Source organism: Haliaeetus leucocephalus, unplaced genomic scaffold (genome assembly GCF_000737465.1).
Source record: "Haliaeetus leucocephalus isolate CR32 unplaced genomic scaffold, Haliaeetus_leucocephalus-4.0 Scaffold339, whole genome shotgun sequence".
Taxonomy (NCBI): domain Eukaryota; kingdom Metazoa; phylum Chordata; class Aves; order Accipitriformes; family Accipitridae; genus Haliaeetus; species Haliaeetus leucocephalus.
In genome coordinates this window covers 6,605,354-6,625,674 of record NW_010972775.1, presented here as the reverse complement: position 1 = coordinate 6,625,674, position 20,321 = coordinate 6,605,354, and the positions used below count along the sequence as shown (strand labels likewise).

Here is a 20,321-nt window from a genome sequence, read left to right as displayed (position 1 = left end):
AAAATACAGAATAATAAAAATTAATCATGATGTGGCATGCTCTAAATTATTAAAAGGTACAGTATACATGAAGTCTTTATGTTTTTATCTCGAGGAAAAAAGTAATATACGTTGAACTAATGTATTTTCTGACTTAAACTTATGAAGATGTCTACAGAACTAAACTCATGTCTGAAATCTCTGATTTAAAGTAAATAATAAAACAATTATCTCCCTCCCCCCCCAAATGAGGAAACAAATGACATTAAATTTTAAGATTGAAAAAGGGACCGGAGAACATTTATGGATATGCATCAGTGCTCTTTTTAGTATAATCTGTCTGTCAGTAGACCAATCAAACTGTTTAAACTGTATGAGTATGCACTCGTAGGATTCATTAGGATTTCGTCGCACATTCGCACCCCAAGACATTGATTTGAACAATAAAGAGAAGAGACATTTGTCTCTCTAATGCCAACAGATGACTCTACAAAATGCTTGTGCACCTCTTCTATTCAGCCATTGTCTTCCTCCTTTGTTCTGAGGTTTTTGTCCAGTAAGAGCCTTCAGGCTTCCGTTTGCACACTATATTTAATAACACTAAGTTAAAATAATATAAAGCATTTTGGCAAATATTTCAAAATACGTGTGAAAAATACAGAACAGGAAACCATTGGGTGTGACCTGTCACATGCCTTCATCTTCTTTACTCAGCTTTTAAGCCTGTGTTCTGTTTTGCTATCGCCCTTCCTGTTTCAGAGGGGTATGTCTGCAGCTCCATCAGTTAGGCAGTCTGGAAAAGCTTAGGTATTCTGCTAAGCTTTCTACAGTGTTTGCAATTTCCAGGTGTGATTGGGGTAAAGGCTTTATAGAAGAGATGGATAGAGCCAGATAGCTGACTCAGTGGAAAACCAGCCGTGACCCAAAGAGAGGAAGGAAGGGTTTTCACTATAAAATATTTAATCTAGGAAAATCTTGATAAAGTTCCTGGCTCTTGTTTTGATGGGGAGTTGGAGTTGTGCTGCAGAGCTGGAAAAATCAACTGGTGGAACCCAGAGCTGTTGCAAGATGCATGCTGTACTTTGGGGTGCTATGGAAAAATACCTTTTTTTTGTTGTGGGATTTGTTGGTTTTTTTCATGATAAAAGAAGTATCATAGGTATTTTTTGTGGAAGATCTTTGAAGTGAGTCTTACTAATTTGTTTTGAGATCCTTGCTTTGACATTAGGACTATTTAGAAGTTACTTTGAGGGACTGCATTTATATCAGAACTTCCTATGAAGACTTAGAAAAATGGCTTTGTATCTGCACAGAAGAAAGACTAAAAGTAGTCTCTCAAAATGAATGCTTTCCTAACTATATAATGCAACTATGTAACTATATTGTGTGACCTATCTGCTATAATTTTTTAAACATGGTATTTTGACCTGGAATGTCATTGTAATGAATTTCTTAGGCTTATGTCTAGACATCATGCTCTGCTGGTAGATATGTCATGTTCCATATTCTCAAGCAATGCCATTTTGCCACATCTCTCATGTAGGGTAGTATCAAAGCCCTAAAGAAAAAAAAGGAAGAAACATTGGAATTTTGGAAACATGAATTTACCTCTTCCTTGCTCAGTAGCTCACTTTGATTTGTTGGCAAAGTCCCCTAGAATTTCTCTACTGTATGATACATAAATTATTTCAGAACCAACATGTTCTTAACTACTTACTGGTTTTGACATTTAATTGATTATAGTATTAAATGAAGAAAATGTGTGTGTATGTATATATGGCTGAGCAAAGCCATTTGTACTTGTGTGTGCAGTCTTCCACCTCTGACTCAGGAGCAATCAGTGTCGTTACTGACACAGTTTTGACGGATGTCAGGTAAGTTGTGTGAATAGAATTTAAACAACAAATCCTGTCCTAGATTGAGAAGAATGCATGTAGCAAGAACAGTGCCATTGGTGCTGTCACGGCTTAGTGCATGCATGGATGTCTGCTTTTCTAGTTCCTTTCAGGCAGCCATTAGCAAACAGGGCTACTCCGCAAAAGCCAACTGAAAAATCCCTAAGCCTACAATTCAGTTGCTTACTCACGCTACTGATAATGGTGATTATGTATGTGCTTGTTGGAGTCTATGTTTAAACATGTTGACAGTATTTATCATTTAATAATACCACCTAGCCATATGTGATCTCTGTTCTGGGATGTATTGTGATAATGTATCTGTGTTAGGATTCCTCATAGGTCTTTGCACCAAGAAGAAAGACTCAGACTAATGAAAGAGTGCATTTTAATTTCTCCTAATACAAGCTATAATAGAGGTGTAGGACAAAAGGAAGAAAATGAAGTTAATGAGAATCAACAAAGTGGCATTGCAGGGACAGAAAGTTAAAATAAGCAATGTTCTGCTTAATTAGCACATTCATAGACAAAGAAGGTACTGGCTCCAGCCAGTGGTTGGATCTTCACTACCAAGAAAAAGACCTAAGTCAACAGAAAGTCTTTGTAGTCTTTTAAATGTTCTCTTCAGTGACCTCTCTTCTGGTTATGAACACCATGTCTCTTCAGTTTTGGTCAGAATCACCACCTCTAATAGGAAAACTACTGCTGCAGAAGTAAACGGTGACTGAACTGTGCAGTTGAATTCTCAGATCACTGATGAAAATTAAAAGGAGTAAATTCATTTTGGATAAGGTGAAATTTAGGAGGAAAAAAGTGCTGGTTCAGGAAGAATTGCTTTTCCTTTTTTTTTTTTTTTTTTCCTCCCTTTTTTCCCCTTCTTCAGCTGTTTGAAAAAGTTGTGTTTCAGTTGTTTGGGATGTTTTCCACTTGGAAATTTAATGTTGTTCCAAAATATCCTAGATTCAGTGATTTTCATGGGACTACGTTTGATCTGAACTTTAAAATAGCCTCGGGTTCTTTAACTGTATATTTGCCCCCCTTCTTCCCTCCTTTGTCTTGCCTTCTCTAGTCTTGTTCCAATCAATAGTGAGGGAAGGGCGTGGTATCAAACAAATGCTTTCAGTGGGCCTGCAGAGGGTTCACACATGGAAGTAGACTTTTTGCCCTTGGGTAGGCATTTTGGCATTAAGAGTTTTGGTGGGTGGGCATGTAGGAATTTACCGAGGAGGTGCGTTCCCCATTTGTTCTCTTGTGACAGAATTAAAAGGAAACCTTTGCTTGTTTCTCCAGGTTAATGGAACATTGTCACTTGTGCAAGAATCTTGAAAATAGCGTTTTGCATTGTTTTCCAAAGCCAGTGTACTTGGCTAGTAAATTAAAAGGCAACAGTTACGTTTCATTTGTACTTCCCTGAGCGTTTCATTCCTGCTCCAGGTGGAATGTGCAAATTTTCCTCTGGAATAGTGAAAAGCTGAGCTGGCAAAAGAAGATAAAACAAATGTTCAAACTGGTAGTTTCAATTTTGAGCATGATGAAATATTAAGTAGCTTTGCCACAGTGTGTTGCACTAGATGAGGGCAATATAATTTCATTGTGACTGTTTATCATATCATAACTGTTTCAAAAAAATACAATCTCTTCTGCCCAGACCTTACTTTTTAGATTTTCCTTACTCAAAATCACATTTCAGTCAGGTTGGGGACTTGCACATGAATACATTATATTGCCATGTTGAAGTGCTCATATGTTTGAAATTTGAGAGTTCTGTTCTTGTAGGCTACCCACTGGGAAAGATATATTGTAGTGAGCAACACTGCTTTATGATTAAGCGCAGGATTTGATTCAGAATTTGGTAATGTGTCGTGTTGAACATACTTATTTTATTACTGGTTTTCACTCAAAAAGGAAAAATACCAGTTCCTTAACAGCTTGCTCTAAGCTATATTTCATGTTAATTCCTTAGACGTCTTACTTTATAGTGTTGTACATCTATGCAGTCCTGCACTATGTAACTGGGTGTACATTATCAGAGAACACTAAATACTTTGATTGCCTTCTAGGATACAAATTTACTTTATGGTGATGCAGCTCTAGGAGTCAAAATCCAGCTTTTGTAGACTTGCAGTTTGAGATGCAATTAACTTCCCATGTAACTGTACCAGACAAAAATACACTAGTAATTTTTGAAGCACATACAAAAGTCAAATTAAAAATAAATTCTGTTTTACTTGTAGTATTTCTGTCAAACTCATTCATGCTGAATGTATGGCTTTAAAAGGGATAATAGTATCTACTGTATTGTGGAGTTTAAATTCAGAAGCATTTCACATGTAGAGTAGTTGTGTGAAAAAAAAAGAATGAGAGACAAGGGTCTTACTTTGCTTTAAACACTGGGAATTTATTGTAGATTCCATATGTATTTTTGTGTGGATATGAAAAATGTGCTCACCATATGTTAGCATTTTGAATGTGTAATTTGTGAATGTAGTATTTGCGCTCTTTATCCTGCAGCTTAGCAACATACAACACTGAGGAACAAAAAAATACCAGTAGCTTTAATGGCTTGTTATGAAAAATTAATTGAAATTTTTTTCCCATGATTAGCTGTAGAACCTGCAGCCAAAACCTTAAGATACTGCTTTAAGTCAGTGAGAGTAGGATGTGTACAGAGCAGTTACTCACTCAAGCTGTTCATTACTGTGTGTATGAGAAAAAACATTTCTGTCTTACGAATTCTTTTTCAAAAAATTGATCTCTAAAAATCGTGCTTAACATATGTGGATAGAGCAATTTGTATATTTTAATTTATATTCTATTACTGCACAAGATAGAATTTTGTTAGTGGTGTTTTATTTCTTGGTCTTTATTTGTCTTTACTGGGTGTACCTGTCTTATTGTAAGTTGCTTATTCATTTAAAAATAAATGCTCTAGTTTTAATCAAATTTAGAGCTGCTTATTATTCAAAAAAGTAGTGATAGTGTCTATCTCTGTATAGAAAGATTACTTATAATGTATTTTTTAGTTGTACAGCTGAAACTGGCCTGTGATTATAGTAACATATAAAGGAAGACTCCTTTTTCCCTGAATTATGTTTATCAGGAATAGACAAAGCAAGGAAAAGCAAAGCAAGTGCAGGTTCACAGAGAGATGAATGGCATAGCCCAGTTCCAGGACTGAGGTTTCTTTGTATTCCATTTTGTCCTGTAGCTACATTCAGTTCTGTGCATATTGAAAAAAATTCTTTTAAATTCCAGGAAAATATATATACTTTTATTTATTCTTCTTCACCTGACAGTTTTTTCTTTTGCTATTTCCTCGCCACTCAACTTTATTCCTTACTGGATCCTCCTGCTCTTTCTCTTTGCCTAAGCTCCTATAATTGACTAAAGTTCCTTTCCATAAACATACCGGTGAGCCTTTCTTGCACTTCATTGCCTTGTTTTCAACTTTTGAACTTTCATATTTTGTTTTGGATTTTTGTCATGCTGTTTTTATTGTTCCCAATAAAAAAACCTGAAAGCTGATTTAGAAGAAAAAATGAAATCTATTACTATTTTTATTAGAAGTTTTACACGTGTAATAGGGAAAGGGTAGAATGCAGAGTAACACTGTTACTTAATCCCTAACTTACCCTTTTTGGTGAAAATGTGTGTGCACTCAGCAGTAATTTCTTCTTTGTTAAGACACCTTTAATACCTAGAAATAATTTAATGAATTGATACAGATGAAAAAAAGTCTGGTCTGCCCACATTTTTGTTACTTTATTGTAATATAGGGTGCTTTGTGTGTGTGTGTGTGAGTGTATGTATGTATTTTTAATAAGTCTGAAGTTCTCTGTGTTCTTTCTTGTTGGAGGATCCTTTACTTTTTTGAAACTCTACTACATACAAGTCAGATTTTAATGGTTTTTATCACTTTTGAAGTAACAGTACTGCTTTTTGGCAAGATGAAATAAACACAATTTATGCATATAGGCAGCTCAGGCTGATGTTTGAAATCTTAAATATGGTTTGGATGAGGGTGTACTGTGCAACTGTCATAAATATAAAAGTACACAAACTATACTGTGATTGCTGACTATGCTTACTAGTGTGAGTAAGAATCACAAAGTGGAATGCAAATATATGCAGGATGGTGAGGAGTATTACATGCAGGGGATGAAGTGAATGATGCTTTATTCTTGAGCTCTGCCAACCAAAAAGAGATTTAAACACAGCAGAGAAGAGAAAGAACACAGTGTTGGAGGCCCTGCTGATATAATTGTGTCTGAGGCTGGCAAAAACCAGCCCTGCAGCTGGAAGGAGTAATCCCAACTCCTTCTCTCTATACCAATGTAGCTCTATTGTTTGTGCAACTGTCTGTATTTATGAAGCCATGCAGTGAATGGCATTTGAGATCTGGTCTGGACTAAAAATAAACCACTCCCACACAACAAAAAGAAAAGTTAGTTTTGACACTGTTTAGGTCACAGGGTAGCTGTATGAATTCTTGGTCCTGTCTATACAAGTGTGACAGAGCAGTAGGGCAGGAATGAGTATTCCGGAGCATGAGGGCTCAAAACTGCTTTCAGCTGCTGTATTGTTGAAAGCATGAATGCAATGACATGCTCAGCCTTTTTTACTGCTCCGCATTATAAAAACACAGGTTAGCAAAGATGTCACTTCACAAACATTTGAAGGAAAAGGCGCACAATAGGACAAATTGTTAAAAGCTCTCAAAAAATGTATGCCTAAGATTAAAATACCATTTTGTTTTGCAGTCTGGTTGCAAATCTTAGGTGTTTTTAAATATGCTGTGATTTTTAAGATGTCCCTATGTTTTGCAGGATCTTTCATGTAAACAATTTTCTTGTCGCTATTTTTAAGAATTGAATTAAAGGGAGAGTTACTGGGCAGTACAAAGTTATGGAACATCTTTCAGAATGAATTGAGAATCTCTCATAGATGGGGAATCTTGACCAAGAAAGTATTTCTCTTTTCAGCCTTATTTCTGTGACACCTGTTCATTACATGAGATAAAAGTAGACTTGGGTTCTATATTTCATACTAGAAATGTCAAATACATCCCAACATGAGTCAGTGACTATCTTTCATTGAACAGGGGCAGCATGAATCGGAGAATGAATGATCTTGCTGCAGATAGCTTTGTCTGAAGTCCATTTTCCTCATTATAAAAACTTTTTAACAGCTGAAGACTATATTGATTTGCTGTGTGCCTGGTGCTAGTATACCAGGTGTGCTGTAGCATTCTGGCCACTGAATTTGACACAGCTCTAAATTCAAAGTGTAAGTTTTGAACTTCCTCTGTATCATTTATCTAACAGTTGACATCGTTTCCAGAGAGGTTCAGGAGCAAGACCTCCCCAGTGGCATTTAGTGCTTTGTATTTTCCATTGATTTGAAGAGCTGAGGTTATCTCATCATAAACCATGTAGTTGGTTTTTGCTCAGATCTTTCATTTTTTAAAAGAGAGTATTAAAAGATTGCAGGAATTGAAAAAAAACCACTATTTGAAATCATTAAAGCAGCTTTGTGAATTAAATTGTATGCTAATTAGAAATAATCAACACAACTATTATAAAGGTGCTCAAACTATATTTTTTTTTCTTTATTTCTTTTACAGTGTCTGTGGCTTAGGGTATGACCAGTCTCTGTGAGTTGCCATAGACAATTATTTCCAGTGCTGCCTTTGAGTATATGGGAAATGGTGTAATTTATGTACCCAGGTTTTTTTAAAGCCTTTTACAAATTATACTGGCTAGAGGGCAATCTGGAGTTTCAGGAATTGAAGCCCACTGAGACAGCATCCTGCCCTGAGCATGCCTTCATCACTGTACATGTCAAGCATTCATTCATCTGCATATCATCTGGTAAAGTTTATTATGTTTTTTTTAATGGACTCTTTCTGCTCCTCTTCTGTTCACCAGCATGTAAGCAGAGAGTACTAGATAAGCCTCATAGGGGTGACACTAAAAAATACATATATTTAAATATGTACCTATTAAGATTATATGAACAATTTAAACATTCTTCAAGGTCTTAATTAGTAAGAAAATAATTTGTGGAAATGATTCTACATATAAGCCTGTGGGAGGTAATTCTGCAAGGAATGTTGTTACCTATCTTTGTTCAGGAAATTGGCAAGATCCTAGGGAGAATTTGAATTAAAAATAGTAAATGCATACTTGCATTGGGAAATTTTTTGTGGATTTGTGTCTGGAAAATTTAATATTTCTTAATTTTGGGTTTTTTCAATGTAAAAGAATAAGTAGCATGGTGATTCAGATCTCTCACCACCCAGTCACTGTGCTTCCATCCTTACTTGGGAGGAATATGGGACTGATTGAGCATGCCTGAATGGTACATTGAATCTTTTATTCTTTACATGGAAAGCCATGGAAGTTTCTCAGGAGTGTCATTCTTACTAATGGAGTATAGAAACCTGGGATCTGGTATTTTTAAACTCATAGTTCAAGGAACTCCCATGTGATACTAATTACTTTTGTCGATATTAACCCAGATTGAACTGCAACTAGTGACCTGGAGAAGTAAGGTATTCTATCCCATTGTTAGCCCTTTAAATAACCTGCAAAAATGAGAATGGAGAAAGCAGAGAAATACCCAACTGAAAAAAATTAAAGCAATGACAGTTCATATTAACAGGCTAGGTAAAAACATGTACAGAGTTAAATTTTGGCTTAATAAAGTTTTGTTGGATGGAAGATAAAAAATAAACATTGCTATGTTTTTTGTTTTGGGGTGGGTTTTGTTTGGCTTTTTTGTTTGTTTTTTAATGAGGAAGTCAGAATCAATATAATAAATATTTTCATTGACCTGAATGGGATTATTTTGGAATGACTCATATATCTTAACTTTACTTTTTGAGAATAATCAGGGTTCAGTATTCTTATCAAGGCATGCTTTAATGCAAGTCTTTGAAGAACAGAATGCATAATACTTTTTAAAATGCAAACACATTGAATGCATATTGTATTCAAGACAAAGTGAACATAGGAAAACAGAAAGCAAACATTTTTCAAAGTAAAAATAGGTAAGATGACATGTACCTCTTAGTTCCTCCACTTTTTCTTCATGCTGTGTTCTCTTTTCTCAAGTACATGTCATGGTTTCTTTTGTAATTATTTTTCCATGTATAAGTTACATTTGTGATCATGACCGCTTCATCTCTTTTCTGACTTTTTTCTGTTATTTTTTGTCTTTCCCCATTGGGTATGATTTGACGTTTATTCAGTTGAGTTACTCTGGTTTCATCTGCCTCTGTAAAGCAAATCTTTTTCAAAAAGAGGCATAAAAGGTAACAGTCTTTGGTATGGTATCTTCTTTCTGTATTTTACCTGGGTTTATAGCTTGTATTAGCCAATGAAAGACATTCCTCTTCAGGGGATTCTGCATAGAGGTTTTACTTTTGCATTTAGTAGTCATTACAATAAGTGTAAATACAATTTTTGAGAAGTGTATTTCTGTTGATTTATATTTTCTCTGACCTTTTTTCTTTTTTCTCCACAGATTAAATTCGACAGTGATGGTGTCTGTGTTTGCTGTGAAATGCAGCATCAAACATCAGGCTGCAGTAACTTGGGAGAAACACTGAAACTGAACCCTCTGCAGGAGTGTAATATTGTGAGGCTGACCCTAAAGGTGCGCTAAGAATTAACAGTTTATTTCAGTTTTAAGTAGTGAGTACTTAGCAAGACAGAAGTGTGTGATAAAAGGAGTAGCAGCTGGTGTTCTCTGTGTTCGTACACTCTTACAATGCAAAAAAAAAAAAAAAAATTATGTTAATCCAACAGAATTTAGTGCTTCTATGCATGAAAATGGTTTTATGTTACACTCTCAATATCTGTATAGGTAACTATTTTGTTAGAGGTTATTTAAGAAACAGAAGTTACAATTGGTTATGACCGATGCTGGAAGGTACAAGAACAGGTGTCTTTCGTGTTGCTGTTCAGGAAAGCTAGAATCAAAGGTGGTGGTTGGCGTTGTTTAGTAATGTTATGGTAGACTGCAAAGAAACACAAAGTATTAGCAGAATGATGAAATATTTCATGATGTACTGCTAACACAAAGTATTAGCAGTATTTCAGATGGAAGTTACTTTAAGAGAGAACAGTAAGTGTACTTTCAGGATAATGCTGGAAATATGCTTATAGAGTGCTCTTCAATATTATAAGAAGTTTAAATCCTGTGGTATTTTGTGTTACAACTACCCAGATAAAAAACTGAGAGGAAATATTAAGAATATTGTATGAGTAAGTTATATCCTGGTGTAATTGCCCACATCATTGCTTCACTTCATTGTCACCAAACAGCAAGATGTGGTGTTACATTCGTTTGGAAAACAGTAAGGAATCCATGAAAGAATTGGTCAGAGAAAAGAACCCTAACCTGAGAGACAGATTGATTCATTTTACGTTTAATCTAATGATCAACAGAACTAACTCTGTGTCTGTGGCTTTCAATTTCAAAGTATCTATTTTAATATAGTTAATAGAATATAATGGAGTAAAGTAGTGAAATTCAATGTGATAAGGATATCAGACTATAGTGTGAGGCCTGAAAATGCAAAGTTATGTTGATACATGAAGCTATATTTTAAAGTTCAGAACAAGCAGAAATCCTGCAAAAGGTATATAATAAATATCTAAATGTTCTTCAGCTTTGTTAAGAAAAAGGAAAAAAGAAAAACAAACACTAAGTAATAAGGATCAGATAGAAATTAAAACAATTTGATACAGCTCCCAAATTAAGTAAGAGCTCTGCCTCAGGTTTTAATGAGAATGCTAAAGGAGACTATGAGAGCAAAAACCTACTGGGTAGCAGGAATTTAGTAAGTGGAAAAGAAGCATAACTTGATATTGCTGGTCCAAAAATAATAATTAACTGCTATGTGGAATGCTAAATTCAGGACTGTATTCAGTGATGCAGTTTCAGTGAAATATGTTGCAAGAAGGAAATACAGGAAAATAACTTCTCAGACATTCTTCAGAGTATGACAGATGCAAAAACATGAACCTATCATACAGAAAAAGCTGACTTGCCGATCCTGTAAAAATAAAGATTGAGGGAGCATATGGTTGCTTGCAGTAAATATGTCAGTAGAGTAAATTTTAATGAGAGAGAAAAGAACTGTTTATGTTTGAGGACATTGTCAGCATATGAAGTGAGTACAAGTGACATATGCTGGAAATCAGGGTAAGGTTTCTAACCAGTACAGCAATCAGAACAGAAGCACAAAATATAATTTATTTTAAAATACAACTCAGTCATTTATAAAAAGAATTGATGACATACCTGCTTGCAGTGGCAGAGGACTGATTTAAACACAGGAGTTCCTGTGAGTATAGTCTGAGTGCAGCTTTAATTAAGAATGTTCAGAATTTTTAATTTAAAAGAAGGTGGTTAGTAAAATAACTTTTTCAGAAAGTTTCTTAAATCTTTTTCAGTTTTAATTCTACATTTGCTTTCTATTTGGCTTGGAGAGCTCTGTATTCCTGGCTGTAAATTTAAGAACAGCATCTTACTAGGCCCATAGGAAAAAAAAGATCACAGCTCATTAAGTGAACAACTGACAGTGATAAGGCTCACCTTCTTTAATTGCCATTAACAACTACAATGTGATTTTAAGAGAACAGATGTTTTAGTACCAAAAGCTCAATTGTGCTCATTGTTTGGGGAGCCAGAGGGAGAGAAAGTGCAGAGTAACAGAGTTAAGATCACACACCTTTATGTATAACGTTATGTAGGTTTCATGTTCCTTCTCTTTATTGAGAGTGGAGTAAAAATCTCATGTTTCACTAAGTCATCTGTGCTTTTTTGGTCGTAGCAGCTATGGGAGCTGCATGGTAAACAGAACAATTGCATACGCATCTTCTGTCTGATCTTGTTCTCAGTCAGTCAAACAGGACAAGTTAAAAAAACTGTGGCTACCAGTCATGTATGCTAAATTGTGCTGGGATCATGCCTTGCATGATATTGAGTGGGGCTTTTTATAGTTGCTTTGAAAAATTTCTAAATTTTTTAAAAATTTGTTTTTGTCATCTCTGCTCTGTATCATCTCTTTATGCTCCTTTGTAAATCAATGTCTGTTTCTTCCTTTCAAACCCTGAATGAGCTACCCAAACATTTTAATAGGGACACCAGAATTACCACTGCAATATCTATGATCACACATATGTATATATAGAGATATGAGCATTGATTGCAAAAGCTGACTGAATATGTGATCTGTGAAATGAGTGCTAATTCCTGTGATTATTTGAATAGTGAAATTTCAGCACTAAATTATATGTTACAGTAAAATGGACAAAAATACTCTGAAATTGCGCTGTTGTAAGGGTTGGGGACTCAACCCATTTCAAGAACAGTGAATTGGTGGTTTAGAGTTTTATTTATAAGATGATATACTTGTAGTCTTGTCTGCATATCTCCAGTAAAAATAGCACAGCTGCATGATGTGACAAACTACTAAGATCTGCAGGCACCCAAGTCTGATCCATCTGCCCTGTTTTACAATGAGGAGATTTTCTGATTACTGTTTTTCGCCAGAAGTTGCATTTTCTACACATTTTCCTGCATTAATAGCTCCTATACTGTCCTTGAAAATAAGGTTCCTTGCTTTTGTCTGGATACTGAGGGTCAATATTCTGTGCTGCTAAAGAATGTTGGTGTCCCAGTGTCTTGATTTTAACAATAACTGTGCTTCTAGAACAACTCTATCCTATGTTAGGAGGTTACTTGACTTAATTCAAGCCAAATGAAGGTAAAAGCAAATCCTACCTATTTACAAAATTAGTAAAAAGAGTTAGAAAGGTTTATTAGGAATCAGATGTACAGAAATGAGATGATGACCACAGATGTGATGAGCTTAGGGTGCAGTTTCACTAGCATCAACTTAATGTGCTTTTCCACAGAGCTGCCACCAGAAGAGGCAGTTCTGTGTCTGGCTGTTTCCTGCCACGGAGTTTGTTAGTTTGGATTTAGCAGTCATGCTATCACAGAATGAATCAGTTCCATGAACTGATCTGGTCCAAAATGCAACAGCATCTACACTGGGCTTTTAGTGAAAACAGTCCGGCACTGAGATCTACACTTTGTTCTGTCACACAGATCCACCTTTGGGATTACTGGAATTCCAAGTCTTCACCTGCTAGGTAGAGTGCAGTGAAGTGCTGTAACAAACGTGCCAAAAGGAGCACCTGCTTGCCTGTTCCTTCTGAGTCATCTCTTTCAACAGTGAAGTTCACTCTTAGACTGAATTCAGCTGGTGTGAAACTAGGCTTGGTGTTAGCCACTTTATATGTTGACCTTCATATCCCATACAAACAATATCAGTAAATCATGTAAATCAAGATGAATACTTCAAAGAAACACGTTTGCAAGGCTCATGTGTGTACCTCACTATTCACTCTTGCCAATTGACTGTTAGGTCCAGTTTCATGAATGTGAATGATAACGGATTGACGTGAACTCTGGTTTAAGGAAATTGTGTGTATATAATCAAAGATATATGACGGCTTTACAAATGTAGGAGGGTATACTGTTATATAAGGAAATTTGCCTCAGGACATTCCTTTTAATATTTGATGATTTTTGAAAAATTAATTTTTATGGGATGAAATTTTAGAAATAATTTGTCCTCTGCTACTTAAATCTTATATAGACTTACTTTTGCCTTGAACTTGATTGAAGAGGAAAAAGATAACATTATTCTTACAGTAAAAAGATAACTTTTTTACTTACAGTAAAATTCCTAAAAGAAAAATATGAGCTGAAGCATGAAGCTGTGGCAAAATGTTTTATTTTATTAGTATATAGACTGCCTTACCTTACAATTAATAGAATCTTACAGATCTTGGTATTCTAAAATCTTAAAAGGTCAAACATATGAAATCTCTTGGGTAAAACATAAAAGGGAGATTATTTAAATATCTGAAAAACAGTCACTTGAGAGAAATTGTTTGCCAGAACCAATAGATCTTGTGCAAATAACACTTTGTAACGTTACCTTATCTTGTGCTTGGAAGCAATTGAATGTTTTTTTCACTTTCTGAGAAAGCCTTCAGTTGAGCTCATTTTGTTTTTACCTTCTGTCCAAACAAGAAAGGAGTGATTCTAATGCATAAAGTAGAAGTTTATGGCCAAAGATGCCAGGCTTGCAGATTACTAAGGGAACTGTGAAACAGGACAGGAGCACAAACCTGCTATGAGTAGGCTTGAATTAACTAAAGACCTGAAGCTCCGGTAGAAAAGTTCTAGGAGGCTCACAAATTGATGAAGATTGGAAAGCTGTGTATTGAATAAAACAGCCAGTCAATTTAGCCAAGGTGTAATCTGCAGTGTATTTGATTGTGTCTCAGTCATCTGATATTGCTGCGCAAGCTGGCTTTTATTCAGGTAAAACCAGAAAAAATGCAGAAAGGTAAATCTTTTTTGTACATACACACGCACAAAAGTATGTAAACAAACACACAGAGACCTGGTTATAAACTCATATAATCACTGGATTACATTGCTGATTATACTTCAGGCAACATCCTAAGTCTTTTCCAAGATGAAACCAGTATGAATGAGATGCCTTTTTTGCACAGTGTTACCTCTGAATGAGCATAAAATGCTGATGTAGTAATGTGCACTGAATGTGTTGGTTTGTAGATGAAATTTTAAGCAACTGAGTTTTTCTTGTAATGTTTATTAACATATGAGGACTGAATTTTCCTGACAGCTTTCATCTGTCAAAATTATTCCTTCTTTCTAAACTCAGAATATCCTGAACTTATTAAAGACATGCATGCAACAAAACTTATATTCTTGAGCTTGTGTTTTGAGAGGACGAAGTTATGTATTTAGAAGATTGAATTGTTTTGTAATGTATTATTACCGTCTGATATTTGCATGTAAGAGGAGAATGTTATGCTGCTTTGCTTTAGGAATGATCCAGTAGGGTATTAATTACTTTAATAGCTTACACACAGCCCAGAATACCTGCAGTCACGTATGCTCATTTATGCTTTTGCTATTTAAATAATTGCTTCCTACTTTACTTAAAAGTGCTTCTGTAGAATGGTTTTGTGACTATACAGGCTAGGGGAAAAGCTGATTTCCCCCCTCTATTTTCAGCATAAATATTTGGTTTGGAGCTGCTGAAATTTGAAGTACAGTATAAATAGTAAGTGTCTTTTTCTGTTTACTGATTCCATTCATTAGTTTGTAAGCTGGGCATCATTTTTAGAGATTTATGCAAGTTGGGGTTCTTTCAGTCTTCTGTGTGAATCTTTCCTTTCCTCTCCTTTGAATCCAAATTTATTGTTGCTGAATTTCCTGATGATCAAGCCTACCCATACATTTAATTTTTTTTCCATTCAGAAGAATATGCTTTCCCTTGGAAAACAGAGGAGGGTGACTCCTAACATGTTCTTTAGAGTTATGAGAACAGACTTTCCTCAGATTTGCTGTATGACCAAATGCAAAATATTTAATTTAGCTGAATGACATACCTACAAGACTTCATGATCTGCTTAAAATTGGGTAAAGCTCAGCATAGAACGAATAATTTCCTATCAGATTTTGAAATGCTGGAGTTGTTTCATGTTCTTAACAGGTAACCGAAAATATTATTTATGCTCAGAGTGACTTATCATACTAGATATCATCAAAAATAGAGCAGTTCAGTGTGGGCTTTGTAGTCTGAGTAGTTGAGTTACAAGTATTCAAAAGCTCTAAGTAACAGTTGCGTAACAGACATAGCCTGCTCATACTTTTCTTTCCTCATGAATGTTTTTGTTCCTAGCTTAGGCAATGAGTAAATATGGTTGTGAACTTCTCTCATGGCTGAAAAGCTGCCTCTTTGAATGGCTGGAATCTGTTTATTACATACTTGTCCAGTTATTTTATGGAACCTTAGTCTTTCAGGAGTCTCTAACTAACATATCTGCAGTACTAAATTTAATGTAGACACCTGAGTTGATGAGGGATATGCAAACTCGCACCCAAGCAGAGAAGACCTTTTTGAATTTATTTTTCTTAAGTAGCAGCTGTGCACTGCTTAAAAATATAGTAAATATTTTAGAATCATGTGAAATAGTCTACTATATTGTACTTTCATACCTTAAATCTACTTTATGAAGCATTGGCCATTTCTCCATTTACAGTTCAATGTGCATTTGAGATCCGTATGGTTCAGAATTGATTCTTCGTAAGCAAAGGCAGTCTCCCTAGTATTAAAGTAGCTATTTTTTCTAGAGTTTTTCAGACATATCCAGTTAGAACCACTGAAGTTATAATTTGAGTTAAAAGGATTGTTGTCCTTGAATTCACAAATAAAAGAGGTACACAGAGACTAATTTCATGGGTGAAAAAGCTTTACTGCTCATTATCTCTTTTCAGGTTACAGTAGTATAAGAAATGAAGCACTGTAATTGAAGTCAGTCAAGGAGAAAAGAAATCATCTTCAAAGAATTGCAGAAGTGAAGCTGGTTTTAGCCCTTGATCAGTGTGGATGTTCAGATCCATGTGTTTAGGGCTACTGATTACAGAGTGTTCTTTTTACACATCAGCAAGCTTATTTTACTCCTTTTATTGTATATTGACTAAGCTCTCAAAATTGCAAAGGACTTAAGAGCTTCAAAGACTATGAACCTTTTATTTCCACAGGAAAACAATCTATTGAGCCAGCAAAATGTGAGTGTGTTGTAAAAAGAATTGCCAGTTCAATATTGTTGCACAGGTTAGAACTCTTAAGAAGTACTGGGTTTGTGCTATGTAACTTATTTTTTTGTTAATATGAACATAAGTAACACGTTTCACAAAAAAAATAATAAATATTTTAAATGTTGTAAATAAATGTGGAGACAGAGAAGTAAGTGGGGACAAGAAGCATTGATCTATACTTTCCTTCTAGAACAAAATAGGTTTAAACACAGTTTCTCAATTCTGTGTAAGCAGCATAGCTGGATAATTTTCTGTATAATATTTGACAGAAAAAATGAATATTTTGTGGTAGTAGTGCTTCATCTGTGTGGTATGTGCCTGTATTGAATGTTAAATTCCCTGGTTTGATGTTCATGCATGCAACTTAATTGATAGTACAGTTCATTGCTATGATATGAAGAGGCAAGGGAATGATTAAATATTTACCAAAGTCTGCATTTGAGTTGAGTTGTGAAGATGTCCAGAGATTCTTGTTTTATCTGGGCTTACTTGATTTTTAATCTGTATTTAGTGGGTATGTAAAAGGAATTAGGGAGCTCCTGCAGTAGTTCGGTAAAAGGAGTCAGGTTAAGCAAGGCTATTGGTGTTTTTTCCCAAATAACAGTTATCCTGAAGCATATAATTTTATCGGGCTTATGCTGAAGTCCTTTGGTGTGATCATTATAACTTGGCTTCGTTTCAAGCCCTTACAAAACAGTAGTTTGTGGTAAGTGGTTATGTATCTGGTTTTTGACTTGGTGCTTTATGCTTTTGATGAATAAAGTGTGTACAAACAAGATGAAACACTATCATTCCAAAGGTTAATGTGTCTTACTGCTTTTTCATAGCTATGAGTTTGGAGATATTGTATATATGGAAGCAAAGTTCTTTAGGAATTTTGCTTGGTTGCAACCTTATTGCTTGGTTTCATATGCAGGCTGCTGTCAGTCATGTAGTACTTCCCTTCCAGATCTAAAATTACATTTGAGTTTTTGCTGTTAATGTTGAATGCACGTATTATTACATGTATTACAGCTGGATTCCCACTGTGGTTGACAAATACAGCTTTTCTACTACTGGTTCTGGAAGGCAACTGATAGAGAGAATTTCAGTTATAACTTTGTTTTCCAAGATGAAGGAACTCTATGGATATGGCTCACCATTAGAGCAAATTGGTAGTATTCCAGTTTTGCTTTACCTTTGCTGTGACAGGAGTTACATATTATGTTTTGAAGGGCAAAATTTCAGAAGGGTGAATACATTTGCAGTGAGTGTTCTTTGGTTATAAAGGACCCTGTTCTGCCACTTCTCCCATCACTAATGGGGGACTCATGCCATTATCATTTTTTATTTTAGATTCTGTCTCATTCCAGAGATTTTCTTTGCTTCTGTCAGGTAATTGCCTGTGCTAACAGCTGTTCTAAATTGCTTTCTTAAATTATTGTTTCTACAGTTGAGTTATCAATCACCAATTTTTTTGTAATTCCAGTTTAATACCATCTGAGTGCCTTATCAACCAGCACTTTGATGGAAAACAAAGAAAATGAGTTTTTAGGACAAACTGATTTTTCAGTATATTACTGTATGGTTTTTTTCGTATTAAGTTCTCGCTGAATTATATAATAAAATTATATTTTTTGAATACAAAATATAAAAATACTTCAATTAAACATTCAAATTTTAAAAAATACTCAGCTTTTGAAATACAGCTCATATTTTAATGTGTTCCATAGGCTTTTGGTCATAGTCTCAGATTTAGAGAACGTGCATTTTTATGTAAGCACTTTTCAGAAAAGTGGTGCACTTGAAAAATGTTGGTTGTGTCTTCTTAAGACTGTGCAACAAAAAAGAAAAGCATGATGTGTAGCAGTGCTAAGTGTGATTTGCTTTTATTTCCTTATTGTAATTTATCTTAAATATTACCTGCTGGTGATCTTCATTTTGATAAAATTTGAGAGACAGTCACTTTCACCAGTGTCTCTTCCCTTGTCTTCAGTCACTCACCAATCGCAAAAAATCCCTGCCATGTCCTTACCTCAGCAGTCACTTGCAAACTGGTGATGGAGAGGGATATGGGAAAGAGGTGAAGATGCAGAACAGAGTTTTGAGGGTTGAGTATGCCTAAAGGTGGTTAAAGGAAAGGGGAAGGCTCAGCAACCTAAGGCACTGAGGTTTCCTAACTTTTTCATGTTGTCTGAGCTCACTGGCATAAAAGTGGTGAGCATCCTAGGATATTTGGGAATACAACTGGGGTTTTGAAGAAGATAGCAGGTATCCTCTTTTCACAACAAATTCTGTATGTAGAAGCCTATGAAATAAGATAGCTATATGTTTTCTGTGGGAGAGGAGCTTTATTTAGACAATCTTCCTATGCTTTGTCAAACTTCAGCTCCTTTCTGGAGGAAGGCTTGTCAGAGGGAGGCTGTTATTTTCTGCTCCTTCCCTAGCACAGCCAGGAGCTGCTGCAACTGCAGTTGGTAGACACTAAAATGTAGAAAGGAAATACTGATATACAACATTCAGATAATAATATTAACTTTCACAATCATGTAGCCAGCAAAGGAGGCTGTAAATTACACTTATTATAAAAAATTATAGCTTGGGCAGCTTACATTGATCAGCTAAAGTCTAAAAGCAATTCCATTAAAGAGAAGTACACATGTTTTGAATGATCAAATGGTGTGTAGGATGTCCAAGAAGGGCATTGGAGATCCCTTTACAGGGCCATGGTTAAGGATTCTAAAAGAATGGCACTGTAAAAAATTAAGCTGTCATTTTGCTGGAGAGAGATTGTTACTGCGTGATTGGATTTGGCTAACTGTTGTCAGTGCTTCATAGAACACAGCAATGCAAACCATGACTTCTGTCTGCTTAGATGTTCAGGGTTTCCAGACAGAACTTCAGGATTTTTAAATTGCAGTTTACACAACCTGTTCTTAGAGTCTTTTTACTTTTCTAAATAGTGGCCTAATTTTAGTGGCAGTTACAGGTATCTCACCTGTGTGCCATCCACAAAAAACAATACTCAGAAACTGCAGCTGAGGCTGACTGCTCAGTATGGGACCTCTGCCAGGTCATGTTTCCGTAATTCTGGAAACATGCAAAAAGCAAAAGAAACACGTACATACTTTTAGGTATATGTATTCTGTTTGCGTAGCCAGCAGTGCTTGCTTGTGTACCTGAAAGCACTGGGAAACCTAACTTCTGAATGATTTTGATGCTTGTAGGCAGCAATGTCTTTTCTGTAGCTAAGCTGCTTAGGTAGGTGTGGAGTTTATGTAGTTGTGGCATCAGGAAAACAATGCCAATGTTGATTAAATCTGGAACATGTTAAACCCTTTCTCACAACCAGCTTAGAAAATTCAGATTTTCTACATACTGCTAACAACACATCCCATAAGGCTGTCTTCCAGTCTAACAAGTAGACATAAACCAAAAGGGGAGGTATTTCAGCTTAATTAAACTTAATGCATGTAAACAAGAAGGAGGAGACAAGGAATATCTCTTCTGCTTCTGTGCAGCTGCCCCTAATATAAATAGTTCTGTGATATATTGCTGCATATTAGATCTGACTGAGAGCTCCCAACTTTGTTTTTTTGCCAAAACTGAAAATGAAATGAAATATATGTGTAGTTTCAAAATGGCATTTTTTGCTGAAACATTTCTACTAGCTCTATTATAGACCTTACTACTTCCAGACTGGGGAAATGTTCAATTTCATTTTGAGCTAAGGTTTGAAAG

At 35.4% G+C, this 20,321-nt stretch overlaps 1 protein-coding gene across 2 annotated transcripts in view; it reads left to right on the top strand.

Annotated features, from left to right (window-relative positions):
• Positions 1-20,321, top strand: part of FAM189A1 (family with sequence similarity 189, member A1) — a 102,487-nt gene that overhangs the window by 37,319 nt on the left and 44,847 nt on the right. For both annotated transcript variants that reach the window (XM_010571742.1, XM_010571743.1), the window contains exon 3: positions 9,402-9,533. In XM_010571742.1, coding sequence (XP_010570044.1) covers positions 9,402-9,533 — 132 coding nt within the window. The remainder of the gene's footprint in view (positions 1-9,401; positions 9,534-20,321) is intronic.